The 19,125-nt window shown below is 47.1% G+C and overlaps 2 protein-coding genes across 5 annotated transcripts; both read left to right on the top strand.

Annotated features, from left to right (window-relative positions):
* Nucleotide 1: 1 nt before the first annotated feature.
* Nucleotides 2–5,516, top strand: CCDC47 (coiled-coil domain containing 47). Of its 2 annotated transcripts, none has more exons than XM_053452995.1 (13): nucleotides 2–91; nucleotides 905–1,195; nucleotides 1,448–1,558; nucleotides 1,841–2,015; nucleotides 2,477–2,598; nucleotides 3,144–3,209; nucleotides 3,336–3,437; nucleotides 3,805–3,915; nucleotides 4,006–4,091; nucleotides 4,531–4,589; nucleotides 4,676–4,785; nucleotides 4,980–5,147; nucleotides 5,313–5,516. In XM_053452995.1, exons 2-13 carry the CDS (start codon nucleotides 920–922, stop codon nucleotides 5,391–5,393), a joined length of 1,467 nt encoding a protein of 488 aa, XP_053308970.1. In that variant the 5' UTR covers nucleotides 2–91; nucleotides 905–919; the 3' UTR covers nucleotides 5,394–5,516. The 2 variants fall into 2 exon arrangements, with proteins under 2 accessions (XP_053308970.1, XP_053308971.1); XM_053452996.1 differs by having other exon boundaries at nucleotides 21–96.
* Nucleotides 5,517–8,327: 2,811 nt separating this feature from the next.
* DDX42 (DEAD-box helicase 42) lies at nucleotides 8,328–18,752 on the top strand. Of its 3 annotated transcripts, none has more exons than XM_053452984.1 (18): nucleotides 8,328–8,405; nucleotides 9,371–9,595; nucleotides 9,735–9,882; nucleotides 11,992–12,053; nucleotides 12,616–12,652; nucleotides 13,449–13,601; nucleotides 13,743–13,847; nucleotides 13,965–14,084; nucleotides 14,180–14,356; nucleotides 14,648–14,776; nucleotides 14,960–15,059; nucleotides 15,384–15,431; nucleotides 15,545–15,642; nucleotides 15,849–16,125; nucleotides 16,393–16,619; nucleotides 16,952–17,062; nucleotides 17,198–17,299; nucleotides 17,424–18,752. In XM_053452984.1, exons 2-18 carry the CDS (start codon nucleotides 9,378–9,380, stop codon nucleotides 18,162–18,164), a joined length of 2,853 nt encoding a protein of 950 aa, XP_053308959.1. In that variant the 5' UTR covers nucleotides 8,328–8,405; nucleotides 9,371–9,377; the 3' UTR covers nucleotides 18,165–18,752. The 3 variants fall into 3 exon arrangements, with proteins under 3 accessions (XP_053308959.1, XP_053308958.1, XP_053308957.1); XM_053452983.1 differs by having other exon boundaries at nucleotides 16,952–17,071; XM_053452982.1 differs by having other exon boundaries at nucleotides 16,952–17,089.
* The last annotated feature ends 373 nt before the right edge of the window (nucleotides 18,753–19,125 follow it).

The raw sequence follows: 19,125 nt of genomic DNA, 5'->3' as shown, positions 1-19,125 counted from the left end.
TGGGACGTGCAGGCAAACGCAGTGTGGGAACTGGGGTCAGGACACGACATTTCCGGTGAGGCCTGGAACCGAGGATTACAGTTCAGCTCGGGTGAGGTGGGGATACTGGGGGTTACTGGGGGATACTGGGGGATACTGCATTAGGGTATAGAGAGCTCTTTCTGTGTATATCTAATAACAGCACCGCAGCCCGTTCCCAATGGCCTTGTGTGTGATAGCGGAGTATTTAAAGGGACAGCACAGCCTGCTTTCATGTTCGGCACTGGGTTAATCTCTGCCGCTGATCCCTGAAGCTGTGCGGCCTATCCACTAAAGAGCGAGTTGGCAGGAGATTTGTAATCTCAACCCCTCCATTATGAAGGGCCAGCACTGACAGCTTTCTCCAGCAAGAAAGTATGAGTCGGCCCTGGATGATGTGTAATTCAGTGGGGGAGGAGGAGGCTTGAGAGAAGCCACCGTGATTTAACTATACATGGCACAGGGCCAACAGCTCACTGGGGTTGCCCCTTCATAATGTATAGTGAACTCAAGGAGCTGAAACACAACTCTCTCTTTAGTGAATAGACCCCAGAGTGCTTTAAACCCCCTGTAACCGATGAGTTATGTTTATGGTGACTACAGGCCTGACATGCAGTCCCGTGCGCAGAGTCCCCAATTTACGGTACAGCCTTTACTTTTATACTCCGTTCCCATGGAAATAAGTTTGCCCTTGGGTGGGAGAAAAGAGCCAAAAATAGGGCAGATTTTCACGTAAAAAGTTTATAATTAAAGAATTATCTTTTAAATCTCCACTTATCAAGTTCTGCCACTCGCGGTCATTATTATTATTAATATTTTCACAGATATTAATCCCATTTTGTCTGCTGCAGTTCTAATAATCTATTTTTTTTTTGTCACCCTGCAGTGCCGTCCCTAAAAGATGATGTCATCGCCCCGCCTCCTCATCGCCGTTCTCCTGCTGCTGGTCACCGGGTCCGGGGCAAAGTTCCAGGAATTTGATGACGGCGACGACGACGCGGCCGAATACGATGACAACGACTTTGCGGAGTTCGAGGATGTCGCCGACGAGACCGCCACCGCTCGTCCATCCCACCAGCCGACTCCCGAGCAGCAGGAGGAGGAGGAAGACGATGATGAAGAGGCCACTGTAGAGCTAGAAGGACAAGAGGAATTTGAAGAAGACACAGAAGGACAGGTGAGGGAGTCGTCTGTCGTTAATCCCAGGAATGTAATCTAACTACCAGATGGTTGTGGGAGCAATAAAGATCCCCTTCCTCCAAACTTTAACCCTTTTAAGGATGTCGGAAGAAAGTGGGTATTGTCCATTGATATGGGAGACCATGCAGTCATTGGTGGCCTGTACAGGGTCCTCCTCTTGCCTTTTGAGTGACACACTGCATGGGGTTCTGGGAGTTATTGCTTTCTGATGACATCACTGTTTTCACAGGAGGGCGACGCAGACAACGAGCCGTACGACGATGAAGAGTTTGAAGGCTATGACGACAAAATGGAAACGGGAGGTTCCAACAAGATGAAGGATCCCATCACTATTGTTGACGTGAGTTTCCTGCAAGTTATTTATACACCGACAGGTCGTCTGCCTTACAGCAAAAAAATATATAGAAGGTTACATTGTAGTCGCCGCCATGCAAGGGTACGCTGACAATACTCGATCCTTGGACGTCGTCTTAATGTTGTGTGGCTCCTCACGTTAATAAGTAAATAAAAGCTAGACCGGACCTTGATGTACGGAGAGTTAATTGGCTCTGGCCACATCGTTACAAACCTCCTTTCTGGCCCCCATGCACGTTTTGTCAATTTTCTTTGTGCCTTTTGGCAGGTGCCTGCTCACCTCCAGAACAGCTGGGAAAGTTATTACATGGAGATCCTGATGGTGACCGGGCTGCTGGCGTACATCATGAACTATATCATCGGCAAGAACAAGAACAGCCGTCTGGCTCAGGCCTGGTTCAACTCTCACCGCGAGTTGCTGGAGAGTAACTTCTCCCTTGTGGGTGAGCGTCTGCCACGGCTCTAGAAATGTTTATTGGTGTCACCCGATATATTGTGATAATTTTTTATATAGAATGAATATTGAACAAGCTAACTCATTGCCCCCAACAGATATTTTAGTTGGTGCTGGGTAATGTGTAGAAATATATATATTATATACATAACACATATACTCACACACATATTCACACACACTTGAGGGTTGCCAGTGGTGACAGCAGCTGTATTTCTACTTGTGAACTTCAATCATGAAAACACCAGCAAACCTCAAGGTAACACGCGATACATGAAAGGAGAGACGCATTGATGCTCATGTATATTGGTGTTTTGGTTAGCAGAGTGTTGCTGCAGTCCCCATTAGGTGGTGAGGCTTTTCAGATGTAACGTACAAAGTAAACCAGGCCGTTTGTGTGTTAAATTTTAGCGTGTTTCGGTAATTTTATTCCCTAATTTCTCTGTGCAGGAGATGACGGGACAAGTAAGGACGCGGTTAGCACGGGGAAGCTGAACCAGGAGAACGAGCACATTTACAACCTGTGGTGCTCGGGGCGGCTGTGCTGCGAAGGCATGCTGATTCAGCTTAAGGTACGCGAGTGGGACTCCTAACTTTACTGACCCGACGGGTCTCGTGGGGTAGGATGGGTATCGCTAGACACGTCGATTGGATGCCAAACGTGTGCTTGGAGGGTGGTCTGTAACGTGGTGGAGCTTTTTTTGGTGTACAAGGAGTATGAAGCCTACGTCATTCTTGCCATGTCCTTTAAAATACGGAATCGCTACAGTAATCATCAGAAAGTTTCATGCGATAGGAGTCAGCGTTACGTGGAGTTATAATCAGACGCTGTGGAGGGGCTGGTACCTTCCCGGCTCGGTTTAGTTTGCAGGTAGAGTTTATGTGACCGGTGACAGTATCCACCGAGCTTATCTGGAGAACCCGGTAGCTTCTTCACCGTTCATCGAACTGGAACTGGAACTGGCGTTGGTGGTGTGGAGGCTAATCGTTTCTGTTTCTACCTAATGAAGGGAGTCGTCGGTGGGCATGATCCGATGTGGAGGCTACGGGGCGATGCTGCACACCGGGTCTGACATCAATCCTCGTAACGCATATTTTTCCCATCCTTTTCCTCTAGTTTTTGAAACGCCAGGATCTGCTCAATGTGTTGGCTCGTATGATGCGTCCGGCGTGCGATCAAGTGGTACGCAAGTATCTTTGTCCTACACCTGCCCTGTTATACCCCGTCCTGGCTTCCCTTTGTGTGCGTTATCTGGTGATGGGAAGTTCGTAACGTGCATCCTTTTTTTTATTTTCCTCCTGCTTTTAGACAGTAAAAGTAACGATGAATGACGAGGATATGGACACGTACGTTTTTTCTGTTGGAACTCGGAAAACCCTGACCCGGCTGCAGAAGGAGATGCAGGACCTGGTACGTTGGCTGCTGTCTGTGTGTTGATTCCCCGCCGTGGTATACCGTGTAACCGGACTGAGTGTGTTGATTGTACCCCGTGGTGTACCGTGTAACCGGACTGAGTATGTTGATGGTATACCGTGTAACCGGACTGAGTGTGTTGATTGTCCCCCGTGGTGTACCGTGTAACCGGACTGAGTGTGTTGATTGTCCCCCGTGGTGTACCGTGTAACCGGACTGAGTGTGTTGATTGTCCCCCGTGGTGTACCGTGTAACCGGACAGAGTGTGTTGATTGTCCCCCGTGGTGTACCGTGTAACCGGACTGAGTGTGTTGATGGTATACCGTGTAACCGGACTGAGTGTGTTGATTGTCCCCCGTGGTAGGGCGAGTTCTGCAGTGATAAGCCGAAGTCTGCAGCCAAGCTGGGTCTCCCGGACTCACTCGCTATCCTGTCTGAGATGGGGGAAGTGACGGACGGCATCCTTGACACTAAGGTGAGATCAGGAAACCTGCCATTTCTTCCTCCGTTGTGATATTTCCGTATCTCATCTGACTTAATTTCTTTATTTCGTTGCCCGTTGCAGATGATTCACTTCCTAACGCACTACGCCGATAAGATTGAATCGATTCATATTTCGGACCAATTCTCTGGTCCAAAGATTATGCAAGAGTGAGTAGCAGAAGAGATTTCTGTATCTGGGGGATCGGGTAATTCCCCAACAAACACAGAGGGCTGGATTTATTGATCGGTGAAGACTTGGGGACTGTATGCGGACCCCAAGAGCTGGATTTCCTGTAGGAAGACCCTTTATACATGGCTTGGAGCTCCATGGGATGGTTACTCCACAAATTGAAGTATTTATGAATAATAATAATAAAAATAAGGGACATAATTTGCTGGCTTGAAGCCAAGGAGGGGAGCAAAACCAAGGTCCCAAATATCTAGACCAATACTCAGGCCGCCTGGGGGGGTCTTACCAGTGCTCTTACCCCCATAGCTCTAAATGTTAGGTCAATTTTGTGGAAAAACACCTGAGATCAGCAGTAGTACGCATCCGTGGATCGGTGATGGTGGCTTCCTACGCCGTAACGTTTTTTCTGTGTTACAGGGAGGGACAGCCGCTGAAGCTGCCGGAGACCAAGAAAACCCTTTTGTTTACATTTAACGGTAAGTTGGTCGGACGCAGGGGCCGTTACGCGGCACGGAGGTCTTGTCTTCAGGCTGATGAGTGTCCCTGCTGTCTCTTGGTTTAGTGCCTGGCAACGGAAATGCGACCGTGAAAGACATGGAGTCTCTCCTGCCCCTGATGAACATGATTATTTATACCATCGACAAGGTGAAGAAATTCCGGCTAAACCGAGAGGTGAGCGATAATTCTCAAACTATTACACGGCTGGAGTAAGAAACGGACCCAGAAACCGACAGCGGACGATGGTGGGGCTGTTGTCTAGTTATGATAAATTCATGATGGTGGGGCTTTGTTATGATGAATTCAGGTTGAATCTATTTGTAGAAATAACCATTTCTTGACTTCATTCTTCACGTTTTCTCACGCAGGGGAAGCAGAAGGCCGATAAGAACCGCGCACGAGTGGAGGAGAACTTCCTGAAGCTCACTCACGTCCAGCGCCAGGAGGCCGCTCAAAGCCGCCGCGAAGAGAAGAAGCGAGCGGAAAAGGAGCGCATCATGAACGAGGAGGATCCGGAGAAGCAGCGCAGGCTGGAGGTTAGTTGGGGCCGATGATGGAGCGAGGGGGTTACGGATCAGGGGGATCTCCTAATAACTGGTAGAAGATTATAACATAACGGGGTGTAATAAGGTCTGTCCCGACGAGTGACCGCGTATCACATGACAGCCTGTCTTGACGCGGTTCTCTCTCTGCCTCTCTAGGAAGCCGCTCAGCGCCGCGAACAGAAGAAGCTCGAGAAGAAGCAGATGAAGATGAAGCAAATCAAAGTGAAGGCCATGTAATGCGGCCCCCGGCATACACCTTCCCGCAGACTGTGTTATAAGCGTGGCTGGGGGAGGAGAAGTCATGAATGATGTAGGAGCAGAAGGCACGCATTATTAAATTAAAGCTATACTCCCCCCTTCTATACGGTTACCCGCTTTTCTTAACCCCTTTGCCACCTTATTTCCCAAACGCACCCCCATCCTTCTATGGCTGCAAAAGGGTTAAGGTCATGCGTGTTCCGACCCTGATTCCAGGGCTACTGCCCGGCACCGTCTATAAGATACAAGGAATATATTCCAGTGTTGTTCAGGAAGCGGATTATTCAGACAGTTTTTTTTTTTTTTTTACATATATATAAAAACGTATTAAGTTAACCCTTCAACAATGTCCTCCTCTTTTTAACTGGCTATTTTCCCCTACCTGGTTCTGACCAGGAAAGCGTAGTGTAGGGGTGTCCATCTTGCAGCCCTCCAGCTGCTGCAGGACTGCATCTCCCATACTCCTCAGCCAGCCCCTAAGCTGGTTTTATGGGAAAGCATTATGGGAAATGTAGTCCTGCAGCAGCTGGAGGGCCGCAGGTTGGACACCCGTGGCATAGATTTACCCGCCGCTTTTCAGAACTCCTATTCTGGACACGTCTCGGGTCTGTGTTTGAGGAAGGAGCATCTCCTTCGTGACGCGCCATCCTCACACAGCCGCTTCACTATTTACTTACAGACCCTCGAGAGAGAACGTTAAGACGTTTCCAGGATCCAGAATCATTCTCTGTTTTCTCCGAAAGCTAAAAGCCACGTCCATTTGGGATTATATATACAGATATAGATAGAAATATAAAAGAAACTATTTAAGTTATTTAAATATTTCAGATTTTTATGGATCAAATGGACCCCCCTTTTTTTTTTGCCGAGGCTCGCAACCTGCCAGCTGTTAAAATCAGGGAATCTGCCGTAACTCATAAGGCACCGCGGCACAGAGGAAGAATAATTCTTAATTAATCTTTAATCAAGCCGCGGGGCATCGTTTGTTACATATTATTCTAGCTTCTTGAAGCCAATCGGGTCGCAGAAACGGCATAAGGGTCCCCCGATCTTCAGCATGTGGGGGTTTATGCTCCCACCGCGACGGCCGCTATTATCTCAGTATTGTCCATGCGGACCGTTCATCTTCTCACGACTTCTGTGAATCGTTTTTTTCCTCGTAGGATTTTAGGAAGTATGTTTGATTGCAACCGATAAGTGTTGCTTTTGGTTAATGCATCTTGATTGAGTTCCTAAGCGGAACGTGATCTAGAACCAGACGCTTAGCAATAAAGGAAAGATAGGTGAGATACTCAGGAACCCAATTGCTGCTTTCGGAGTGATGTTTGTAGATTTTGAGTGGACTCAATGAGTGAGATGTCTGTGCCGATGACTTCCTTCCCTCCTGGATGTTTTGCTGGGGGGGTCGTCTCCTCGGTTGTTCGGCAGCTAGCGTTTTACCCGCTTTATGATTTTTACCTGGCGAGAAAACATTGAAATAAAGGAGATGAATCAAATGAATGTGTGTGTCTGTGCGTTCTGAGGGTCCTCCTGCCCGTCGCGGTACCCACTGGAGAGCGAGTAGAGGGGACGGGTTTATGTTCTAAATGACATTTGGGATTCCGAAATAAAGTGTCTCAAAGTAAATCCGGCTCCGGTAACTTATTACTAGAGGTTCTCCGGCACGTTGGTCACCGGCAGCTCGATTAATACAATGAGAAGTCGCTAAGTGGAAATCCCCATCGGAAACTACCAGCGGAGCGCGTAACACGTCAATTTCTCACTTGTATCACCGGCGCGTCTCTCTCGCTCATATCACCGGACACGGCGCGTCTCTCTCGCTCATATCACCGGACACGGCGCGCCTCTCTCGCTCATGTCACCGGACACGACCCGTCTCTCTCGCTCATATCACCGGACACGGCGCGTCTCTCTCTCGCTGAAATCACCGGACACGGCGCGTCTCTCTCTCGCTCATGTCACCGGACACGGCGCGTCTCTCTCGCTCATTTCACCGGACACGGCGCGTCTCTCTCGCTCATATCACCGGACACGGCGCGTCTCTCTCTCGCTGAAATCACCGGACACGGCGCGTCTCTCTCTCGCTCATGTCACCGGACACGGCGCGTCTCTCTCGCTCATGTCACCGGACACGGCGCGTCTCTCTCGCTCATATCACCGGACACGGCGCGTCTCTCTCTCGCTGAAATCACCGGACACGGCGCGTCTCTCTCTCGCTCATATCACCGGACACGGCGGGTCTCTCTCGCTCATATCACCGGACACGACCCGTCTCTCTCTCGCTCATATCACCGGACACGACCCGTCTCTCTCGCTCATATCACCGGACACGGCGCGTCTCTCTCGCTCATATCACCGGACACGGCGCGTCTCTCTCGCTCATATCACCAGACACGGCGCGTCTCTCTCGCTCATGTCACCGGACACGGCGGGTCTCTCTCGCTCATGTCACCGGACACGGCGCGTCTCTCTCGCTCATATCACCGGACACGGCGCGTCTCTCTCTCGCTGATATCACCGGACACGGAGCGTCTCTCTTGCTCATATCACCGGACACGGCGCGTCTCTCTCTCTCTCGCTCGTATCACCGGACACGGCGCGTCTCTCTCTCTCTCGCTCGTATCACCGGACACGCCGCGTCTCTCTCTCGCTCATATCACCGGACACGGCGCGTCTCTCTCGCTCATACCGCTGGGCATGGTGCATCTTTCCCACTCATATCACCGGGCACGTCTCCTCTCTGACTCATATCGCGTTCCTCTCGTTCATATCGCCGGGCACGGCACGTCTCTCTCGTTCACATCGCCGGGCACACTAATGTATGACAGTAATGTAGAAGTCGCACGTCACTTGAACGCTGCCGCCTCTCGGTGACGTATGAACGCGACTCGCGCTGCGTGATGACGTGTAATCGCGGCGCAGCGCTCGGGATCGCTTGACGGAACACGACGGGGCAGAGCGAAAACAAACGAAGGGGCGTCCGGGGAGAAGGTACGGAGCGGAATATAATAATTCACGTAATAATAATAACTTCCTACGCATTGAGGGGCAGCGTTTGCAGCGGGGTCTGGAGGAAGGGCAGCGGGTGTGACGCGTGGTGAGTGTTGGGGGGAAGGGAGACTGCCACGGGGCTATTGATCTGGGCTGCGGGGTATATTCGGGGGAGGGGCACTGGGGGTTATAAGAACTTGGTCCTGTGTGAGGAATGGCGTCAGCTGGAAACATATATATATATATATATATATATATATATATATATATATATATATATATAATTTATTAACGCCGATTAACGCCGTTTAACTGCGTTTAGGTTAATATTTAACCCTTTGTTACAAGTAAAACCTGCTTCACGTGAAATCCATAAAACCAATTTCCATACACACCTTGTTTATGCAAGGGATATCTATAAAGATAGGCTGCGTAATCACCATAGCAACCAATAGAATGGTCCATCCAGCAGGCTTATGCCATTTGGTTGCTATGGTGATTCGATCACTTTTCAATAATAATTTCCATCCATTATTCATGATTGGATTAGATCGATCAATAAGGGCAATGCAGATCAATAAATCGGTCTTCATTTAGGGTTACCAGAGGGCTCCTCTAGTACGGGACCTATATATATATATACATACACACACACACACATATTGTAATCTCTCCACTATCTCTTCCCTTTCCCCCCGACTCTTACCGTTCTTAGTTCCCGTGCTGGGGGGTGAATGTAGCAATTAAAGAAAAGTGTTAGGGATGCTTTTGGATAATTTAGTACTGAATCCGTGTCTTGCTGTGAAACTTATACCATCTGCGGCAGATCTAAATAATATGTGTTGGGTGAGGGTGTCGTTATAGCTGTGATGCTAATGTTTCATACGTTATTTTATACCCAGATGTGTGCCCAGCCGAGTTTGCTTTGTATTATTATTTTTTATACGTTTGTTCCTTTCTTTTAGTGTCACCATGAACTGGAGTAAAGGTGGTCCGAGTGGGAAGCGCGGCTTCGGATTTGGGGGATTCGCTATTGCTACCGGTAAAAAAGAAGAGCCAAAGTTGCCTCATACCTCCCACAGTGTGTTCGTAAGGCCAGCGTCCTCAGACTATGGCGCGGGTGGCAACTCCCAGATGCCCTCCTTCTACAAGATCGGCTCCAAGAGGGCAAACTTCGACGATGAAAATGCGTAAGCGGTCCTTGTTAAATCGCACCGGCCCACGTGGCCCTCTAGACCTGTCAGTGTTTTCAAAAATTGGAAAGACATTTCGTGTAACATCTGTAGTTTTCCTTTTATTTAATGTATTTTTTTTTTACTTTGCCTATAGGTACTTTGATGATGAAGAGGAGGACTCCAGTAACATGGACTTGCCGTATATCCCAGCTGAGAATTCTCCTACCAGGCAGCAGATGAGGTCCAAGGATGAGTCTGACAGCGAGGAAGATCCACTCGAGGCCTTCATGGCTGAAGTGGAGGTGAGAGATTTCCCTGTCGTAGAGAATATCTTTAATATTGAATAATTCCTGTTTATGGGAAACTGTTTCGTCGTATATTGATTTGAAATTTAGGGAGGTCACAGGAGATAGTGGTTGCGCATAGAGGAGAAGAAAGTCACAATAATATAATATGTGGCTGGCACCGTGTGGTAAGGAGTTAAGGAGTGGATACTCACATTTTTTGGGGACTTAAGCAATTAGTCCCACAAAACTTGCATGGGCGATACAATCCTCGCCTGGGGATATCTTTAGCAGCAGTCCTGTGTAGTTCTTTTTTTTGGTTCTCAGGATAAGGTGCACATAAAAAGTTAAACGGAAATAGGCATAGTGCTTTCTGTATAATAAAATGAATAAAACAAATAAAAACAGTTCACTATATACTCACAATATGGTGAGCAATAAATGGATTGCTCACACCTTCTGGCGTAGGTGGAATGATCCCCACCGAGGATATAAACTTGCGTGTTTAAAACAATAAAAGGATACCAGGAGCAGAAAAGAATGGTTTTTAAAAAAACTTATTTATTTTCAGCTTTCTGGTTAAAAACCATTAAAAAGCCAATTCATTTTATTATACAGAAAGCACTATGCGCCTATTTCGGTTTAACTTTTTATGTGCACCCAATCCTGAGAACCAAAAAAAAGAACTACACAGGACTGCTGCTAAAGATATCCCCAGGCGAGGATTGTATCGCCCATGCAAGTTTTGTGGGACTAATTGCTTAAGTCCCCAAAAAATGTGAGTATCCACTCCTTAACTCCTTACCACGCGGTGCCAGCCACATATTATATTATTGTGACTTTCTTCTCCTCTATGCGCAACCACTGTCTCCTGTGACCTCCAAGTTATTTACCAAACCAAGAAGAGGAAACCTTGGCTAGTGGGCTGCTGCTATTTATAGGACTATTTATTTAATTGCTGTTTTTATTGCTCTTAGCGCTTTTACCTTCCTATTTTTTATGCTGATTTGAAATTCAGTAAAAACAAAATATCTGAATACTGTCCCAAGAGGTAATTCTGTTTCACTTGTATATGTGTGGCCTAGAGCCTCTAAGATAACAAAAATGATACTGTATTGGAGCAATTTAATCTCTGTAAGTGTTACAATAGACACTACCATTCAAAAGTTTGGGGTCACTGAGCTGTTTTCATGGAAAACAAGGATATTTCTGTCTGTAACATAGTTGGGAAAGGTTTTTCTAATTGGGAGTGATAAAGGGCCGTTGGAACGCAGGAGTGATGGGAGTGATAAAGGGCCATTGGGACACAGGAGTGATGGGAGTGATAAAGGGCCATTGGGACACAGGAGTGATGGGAGTGATAAAGGGCCATTGGAACACAGGAGTGATGGGAGTGATAAAGGGCCATTGGGACACAGGAGTGATGGGAGTGATAAAGGGCCATTGGAACACAGGAGTGATAGGAGTGATAAAGGGCCATTGGAACACAGGAGTGATGGGAGTGATAAAGGGCCATTGGAACACAGGAGTGATAGAAGTGATAAAGGGCCATTGCAACACAGGAGTGATGGGAGTGATAAAGGGCCTCTGTACGCCTATGAAGATATTCCATTAAAAATCAGCCATTTCCAGCTACAATAGTCATTTACAACATTAACCCCGTCTGCGCTGGATTTCTGATCTGTTTTATGTTCTAATGGACAAAATTAGCTTTTCTTTCAAAAACAATGATATTTTGAAGTGACCCCAATCTTTTGAATGGGAGGGTATGCTGGAATATCTGTCCACTTTTTATGATTCATCAGTAGATGATTCCGATGTATGCCAAGAGTCGCTTTAATATCACTAGTTGAGACTCTCTTTGGACAATTAGAAGGGGTACGTTAGACATGATGTGACATTATTGCCTTTCCAGTGTTCAGTTAGATCACTTGGGAATATGTAGGCGATATTATATGTCCATAACAAATGGGGAAAGATCTCTGTGTTTTCTGAAACATCCGCTGCCGATTGTCCTGCTAGCACAGAAGTTCTGACACAGCAGGGTTTTGGGAGAAGTGTCTGTAAGGGCCAACTGCCTGTAAAAACATTATGGATAACCAGGTTTATTTTCTGTGTTCTGCTCAGGACCAGGCTGCCAGAGACATGAGGAAACTGGAGGAAAAAGACAAGGAAAAGAAAAATGCCAGGTACGAATATGCGTGAGAGATGGACTGTGTATGAGGTGGGAGGAAAGGGTAGTCTTGCGAGTGCTGTGCCATTTAGACCAGAAACTTTTCTGCCTAAGGGATCCATCTGTATGAAGACCCTCAAAGAAAACACTAGCCGATGCAGATCTTGCATTCTTGCAAAACGTGGGTCGTGTCACATATCTGCGCACATTGCACATGAATTGTTCTAGAACATCCAGTATGCCGGGTGGTAGCACACGTCATGTTCCAGAACAGTGAAACGCTTAAGCGGGTGATTAGTGCGTTTACATGTGTGTGATGTTTGTATGTAGTCCTAGGCAAGTGGGCACACGTACAGAGTATGTTTCGTGGTGTATGGATGTCAGACTGCCTTACTCATAGGTAACATCATGACACGCGTGTGTTCTTGTCGCCTCTACTGCACATCACAAGCAGACCCCTCGCCTATAAACATACAGCATGCAGGCTCTAGCACACAGGCTACTTTTTTTTTGTTACACACGGCTGGATTTGCGGACTGCGTGCAGGGAAGTTTTTTTTCTCCTCTTGTTTCTTGCAGGGGTATACGAGATGACATTGAGGAAGAAGATGATCAGGTAAGTTTAGATTTCCCTTCTTCCAAAGCTCAGTATTTGTTCCACAGCCTAATTCTAGGCCTGTGCTTCTAACACACACACACACATACACACACACGCTATTCTCAACGTGTCTCATCTTCAGAGTGTGATCCGCAAGTGACGACCTTGGAATGCTCTTGTGTTCTTTTTAACAGAAACCCATAATTCTGGATTCTCTTGTTTGTCCCGAACAGTTGGTCAACTGTGTCACCGACACCTCCATTCTATTTAACAAATATATATATTTTTATGATGCGTGCAGGGTCCTTTGGCATTAAAACCTATTTGTTTTTTCTTTTTTTTAGAACGATTCTCCCCTTTTCAGTATATTAGGGTTTACATTTTTGTGGTTATTTATTGCCTCCAGGACAGGGTGGTTCACATTTTTGTTCTACTGCGTTAATTTCCATAAGCGGAGCCTGATGTGTTCTCTTATAATAATCAGATGTGTGGCCTGGGGTTTTATGTCCGTGAATGTATGGTGGCCCCCATGTACCAACCTTCACTAATAAGTCATAGCGCTTAAACCAAGATTAGTTAAAAGCTGCCCCGCTCCTAGCGGTCATATACTGGGTGAGATAAATAAAATATCTGTGATCCGTTTGTGGTTAAGTCAGGGGTGGTCAGTCAGGATCTGGCGGTCCTGTATTGAATGCGGTGGTTGGCTTTCAGTGGTAGAATGTGTTCGGTGGATGTGGACGCGCCGGGGCGTTCTGTTGAAAACACCAGCATCTTTTTTCACCCTCTTGCTTTTCTCTCCCCTTGCCCTATTCAGGAAGCGTATTTCCGGTACATGGCCGAGAATCCCACAGCTGGGCTCGTTCCAGAAGAAGAAGAAGACAATCTTGAATATGACAGTGATGGCAACCCCATCGCACCTACGACCAAGCGCATTATTGACCCTCTGCCTCCCATTGACCACAGCGAGGTAAGACGTCTGATCTTTATTCTTGTTTGGTTTGTCCTCAAAACGTTTTGTACGTGAGACGTCTGATCTGAAATGCCAGGAAAAGGCTTTTCCTTCAACTTTGTGAACGTATTCGCACTGAATGCTTTGCTCCTTGTACAGATCGAGTATCCACCTTTTGAGAAGAATTTCTATGAGGAGCACGAGGAAATCACATCTCAGACTCCACAGCAAATCGTGGAGCTGAGGCACAAGCTCAACATGCGCGTAAGTAAGATTTTCCAGTGAAATGTCACAGACGGAAAGCGGGGAGTAGTGTTGCTTAGCGTGGCCAGGAGGTGCTTCACTAAACTGCCGTACACGATGTGTCCTCTTTGCTTGCAGGTGTCGGGAGCGGCTCCCCCGCGGCCTTGCAGCAGCTTTGCTCACTTTGGATTTGATGAGCAGCTCATGCATCAGATCCGGAAATCGGAATACACCCAACCGACCCCCATTCAATGCCAGGTGAGCGCTGCCTTTTCCATATCGTGACTCGGAAGAACTTGATGTCCTCGTTGGTTTTCACAGCACTAAGCTTTTCCTATCTCCGCGTTCTTAAGGGAGTTCCCGTGGCTCTTAGCGGACGCGACATGATCGGCATCGCCAAGACAGGCAGCGGTAAAACGGCAGCATTTATTTGGCCAATGCTGGTGCATATCATGGACCAAAAAGAGCTACAGCCTGGCGATGGGCCTATTGCGGTCATTGTGTGTCCCACACGTGAGCTGTGTCAGCAGGTACTGGATGGTCCTTCTTCCTTTGGCCGGCATCTCGTCTTCGTTACTGCTTTAGACTCGCCAATACAGTTTGTAAACGCAGTTTTCAGCTCAATATAAACCTTGCTTGGCATATTGTGTTCCCTTTTTAATAGTTTTCACAGCTGAAAGAGGAGCTACTAACACTGAGTGATGTCTTTATAGCCTACAGTCGGCAAATATAGGATTTAAAGCTTGATAACTGTCTGTACTTTTACACCAATGTGCGCTGTGCTGTACGTCGGCTTCTTTGAACCGTGCCGCTTCTCTCAGATCCACAGCGAGTGCAAGCGGTTTGGAAAAGCATACAATCTGCGCTCTGTCGCCGTCTATGGAGGTGGAAGCATGTGGGAGCAAGCAAAAGCATTACAGGAAGGAGCAGAGATTGTGGTTTGTACCCCGGTGAGTCTGAATACCCCCCACTTGTCTATCATAAGTGAATATTGCAAGACTTGGATGAGAGGTGAGGTGCCCTCATCGTTTTGTAGAATAGGTTTGACCGTAACCTTTTTTAAAGCTCTCTAGTTAATGGGTGACCTAGTAAGATATTAAGAATGTGCCTTTGATCCTTTTCTGTTCCCGTAGGGTCGTCTTATCGATCACGTAAAGAAAAAGGCCACCAACCTCCAGCGTGTCACCTACCTGGTGTTTGACGAAGCAGACCGCATGTTTGACATGGGCTTTGGTGGGTCATCAGAATGGACAGGAGTTGGGGTTGGGGAACTGCATTTACTAGGGGGTCACAATAAGAAAGTTTAACCCCTGGGGATCTGGAGCTTAACTACCTGCACGGTGGTGAACTTACAAACAGTTTTGCTTTTGAAAGCCTGTGGTCCGCCTTTGGAATGCATCAAAATGTGTTTGTATGATTGTCTGCCCTTGGAACAGCTTTATCAGGTTGATTCAGAATGCCCTAATCTTTCCAATAATTATCAATAGTCCTGTTACAACAGAGTGGAAGAAAACATTTACAACTTTTCCCTGTAAAGATCTGTTTCTCTTTTTTCAGAGTATCAGGTTCGGTCCGTTGCTAGCCACGTGCGACCAGACAGACAGAGTAAGTGCAAACATGCGTTTAGGGGCAGGTATATACGTTTGCGCATGTTCTACTTACCTCTAGTCGCCTAGCGCATGCCAGGCCTGACCTAACCCCTCTTGTCTCCTCTGCAGCTCTCCTGTTTAGTGCCACTTTTCGCAAGAAGATCGAGAGACTCGCAAGAGATATTTTGATAGATCCGATCCGTGTGGTTCAGGGAGATATTGGAGAGGTAAGCCATTCTTCTTGTTTCCCCTCATTTTTGCATTATAATATATGAATTCTTAGCTGCTCTCCTTCCTAGACTTTTTTCCATCAGTGTTCTATCCTAGTTGTGTTGTGGGTACAATAATATATGAATAATTATGTGTTTTTCTGCCTTTTCTCTCGTGTTATGCTTTGCTTGGTAACACTGTAACTTTTTCCCCCCCAACAAAGGCCAACGAGGATATCACTCAAGTCGTAGAAATCTTGCCGTCCGGCCCGGACAAATGGGCTTGGCTTACACGCAGGCTTGTGGAGTTCACGTCCGCGGGAAGCGTCCTCCTGTTTGTCACCAAAAAAGCCAATGCCGATGAGCTTGCCTCCAACCTGCGTTTGGAGGATCATCAGCTGGGTCTCCTCCATGGAGATATGGACCAGAGCGAAAGGAACAAGGTCATTTCTGACTTTAAAAAGAAGAGCATCCCCATTCTGGTGGCCACTGATGTGGCAGGTAGGAGACGCGTTTGTTTCTTCTTTAAATACTGTCTGTGCCTAAAAACGCAGAACATCTCGTATCATGCATGCAAAAAAATGTTATCTCCAACCATCCAATGAGTCTTCATACAGCGTAATGATTAAAATAGCGAGTTATAATTAGTCCCCCGAATTATATTTTTACTTTTTAATGCATTTTGTACCGACTCCAGTGCCTTTTACTCCAGTTACTGGCGTAGCGGCTTACACTGAGCGCATTTAACCTTTTCTGCTTTTCCGACAGCCCGCGGTCTGGACATTCCGTCTATCAAGACGGTGGTGAACTACGACGTGGCGCGAGACATCGACACGCACACTCATCGTATCGGCCGCACGGGAAGAGCGGGAGAGAAAGGGGTGGCCTACACGCTTTTGACCCCGAAGGACAGCAATTTTGCTGGGGACTTGGTGAGAAACCTCGAGGGCGCCAATCAGTATGTGTCTAAGGAGCTGCTGGATCTGGCAATGCAGGTATGTGAGAATTATTTCCATAGCCGAATCGTGCACTAATTGAACGCTGCTTCGGTGTGACGTTATGATTCCTACAAAATTAGTATGACGGGCCGCGTTTGCTCCCCTTTTATGAAAGATTACCCCTGTTTTTTAAGTCACCGGCGTTTTGCTCAAGTTGTGACCCAAATTGGTCTTTAAGGACTTTTTTCTTTTTAATTAGTAGTCATCTTTGGTGATAAAAGAAATCCCAAAACAATACTTGTAGAACTCTGGTGTGTGTATAATATATATATATATATGCATAGGCTGTGGTCAATTATAATATTTTCCGCATCACTCTTTCTGTCTAGAATTCTTGGTTTCGTAAATCTCGCTTCAAAGCCGGGAAGGGGAAGAAGCTAAATATCGGAGGAGGAGGCTTGGGATATCGCGAGAGACCTGGGCTCGGAGCGGAGAGCTCGGTGAGCGATGTAGGACATTCTCATACTGTGTGTATTACCTGTTTTAAAAGACTGTGGCTGATTTTCTTCCCTGAACCCTACGCACAGGGTCGTGATATCTTTAAACTGTGGCCCCTAATGTACCTTCTTTCTTAGGAGCGCAACATGGGTGGAAATGTGCTAAGCAACTATGAGGCCTTCAAACCTAGTGGAGGAGCGATGGGTGACAGGCTGTCCGCGATGAAGGCTGCATTTCATGTTAGTAATGGTTTTCTTGGGGCGGGGGGGGGGGTTATTATTTTGGAAACCATACCTGGCATCTGTCAGGTGTCGCAGTTCCAGTTCAGTAGAGTAACAAGCTATGTTATTTTTGTGCCGGCAGTCTCAGTACAAGAATCATTTCGTTGCTGCAAGTCTGAGCAACCAGAAAACTGGAACATCCACCATTAACTCTGGAGCATGGACCAGCGCAGGCAGTTTAAGCTCTATACCCAATGTCCAACCAGAGCCTCTGGCATCCCCAGCTGCAGCTTTACCACCGCCAGTTCCCAGATCCATGCCAGGATTTGCGAGTAGTGGAACACTTTGCAGCGTCCCCACTGCTTATCCTCCTGTCGGAAGCACCAGCTACCCGGCAGCAAGTCAGTTTGCTTCCCGCGAGGGGGCTAGCGGAAGCAGGGAAGGAAGCGGCGACAGGGATAGGTCTAGTGAAGGCAGAAGTCGTCACGGGGACGGCCATCGTTACGGTGATCGGGAAGGGCATCGGCACGGGGAAGGACATCGGCACTCCGGCGGTGGACGGCACGGAGAGAGTCGTAATGGAAGAGAGGGGAGGAGCGAGAGCTCCAGAGATGGAGACGGTAGGAAAGAAAGTTCTCGAGATGGAGAATGGCGGAGAGACGGCTCCCGGGATGGAGGAAACGGAAGGAGGGACAGTTCCCGTGACAGTGGAGAGGCACGAAGAGACAGCTCTGGGGACGGAAGGAGAGATGTCTCGCGTGACGCGGGAGATGGGCGCAGAGAGGGCTCACGTGATGATGGAGAGCCCCGAAGAGATGCAAAGAGTGAAGCGTTTGCGGTACCTGACCCTCCCAAGCGTAAAAAGAGCCGCTGGGACAGTTAGAGGCCAATACGGATCTCCCGGAGAGGGATTTCCACGAGTTGCTAAAGCTTTTTGTTTCTATTTTGTTTTACCTGGCGTCGGAGGCATGTTCACCGGTGTCATCTCTGACACTGGATAAAAGCAGGGGTTTATCTACTGGAAGAAAAAGCATCCTGAACTTCTCCTTATCACCTCTCAGACTCTGGAGGGTCCGGCTACGTCGTCTTTGCTTTACATAACTCTTCGCTCCCTCATCTCTATATTAATTATAGATCTGTCAGGTGGCGCCTCCGGTCCTTGCCGTTTCGTAGAATCTCTCCAAACTGTGCGTGTTTAGGAAACGTGTTTCTGTACATAGCGAAATTTCAGGTTTTATCCCTTCCTTTCCCTTCGTATAACAACGTGTTCTCATTTCACAGATCAGGCTATACATTAAAGAAAGATTTTGGTTTTTTTGATGCTGTCGCTGATTTGTACCCCCTTTCTGTTTTTCCACTCGGCATGTCTTAAACAGTCATTACTGTACACGTGAAAACGGCAAAACCCACCCCATGCTCAAAAGATGATTGCAAGTGTGCAAGATCGGGGACTTTAGTGGCTTGGGGTGAATATATATCATCCTAATTTGTCTTTTTTTGGCTTAGTGTTTTCTGGATGCTATACCCATAAGACTGGTGGCATGTAATTTTTTTTTCTCCAAAATAATATAAATCCATGGCAAAGAGATGCCCATTTTCTGCCAATTTATGAAAAATACACCAAGCTTTAAGCAGAAAATCTTTATAAAAAGTCATTTTTATTCTGTACCTTTTAAGTTTCATGGACGGTGGGCATATAGTCATAACCATTGATTGTCAGAGGCGGTGACAACAGCGTGAATTATTTATCTGCTGTAGTGTAGAAATAAAAAAAATAGTTAAAATTTACAGCCTTTTTTTTTTTATTTGCATCGGCATGCAGGTTCTGCTCTTGCAAGGAGAAT

The sequence above is a fragment of the Spea bombifrons genome, chromosome 13 (assembly GCF_027358695.1).
Source record: "Spea bombifrons isolate aSpeBom1 chromosome 13, aSpeBom1.2.pri, whole genome shotgun sequence".
Taxonomy (NCBI): domain Eukaryota; kingdom Metazoa; phylum Chordata; class Amphibia; order Anura; family Pelobatidae; genus Spea; species Spea bombifrons.
The sequence above is the reverse complement of the archived record's forward strand: the minus strand, read 5'-3'. Positions and strand labels throughout refer to the sequence as shown.

Excerpts from the sequence above, each read along its gene's own strand:
- CCDC47 (XM_053452995.1), top strand. The coding sequence starts at position 920 with ATGATGTCATCGCCCCGCCTCCTCATCGCCGTTCTCCTGCTGCTGGTC. Across the intron at positions 3,438-3,804 it reads AGAAGGAGATGCAGGACCTG|GGCGAGTTCTGCAGTGATAA; the intron begins GTACGTTGGCTG and ends CCCCCGTGGTAG. Across the intron at positions 3,916-4,005 it reads ACGGCATCCTTGACACTAAG|ATGATTCACTTCCTAACGCA; the intron begins GTGAGATCAGGA and ends TGCCCGTTGCAG.
- DDX42 (XM_053452982.1), top strand. The coding sequence starts at position 9,378 with ATGAACTGGAGTAAAGGTGGTCCGAGTGGGAAGCGCGGCTTCGGATTT. Across the intron at positions 13,848-13,964 it reads GGCACAAGCTCAACATGCGC|GTGTCGGGAGCGGCTCCCCC; the intron begins GTAAGTAAGATT and ends CTTTGCTTGCAG. Across the intron at positions 14,357-14,647 it reads CACGTGAGCTGTGTCAGCAG|ATCCACAGCGAGTGCAAGCG; the intron begins GTACTGGATGGT and ends CGCTTCTCTCAG.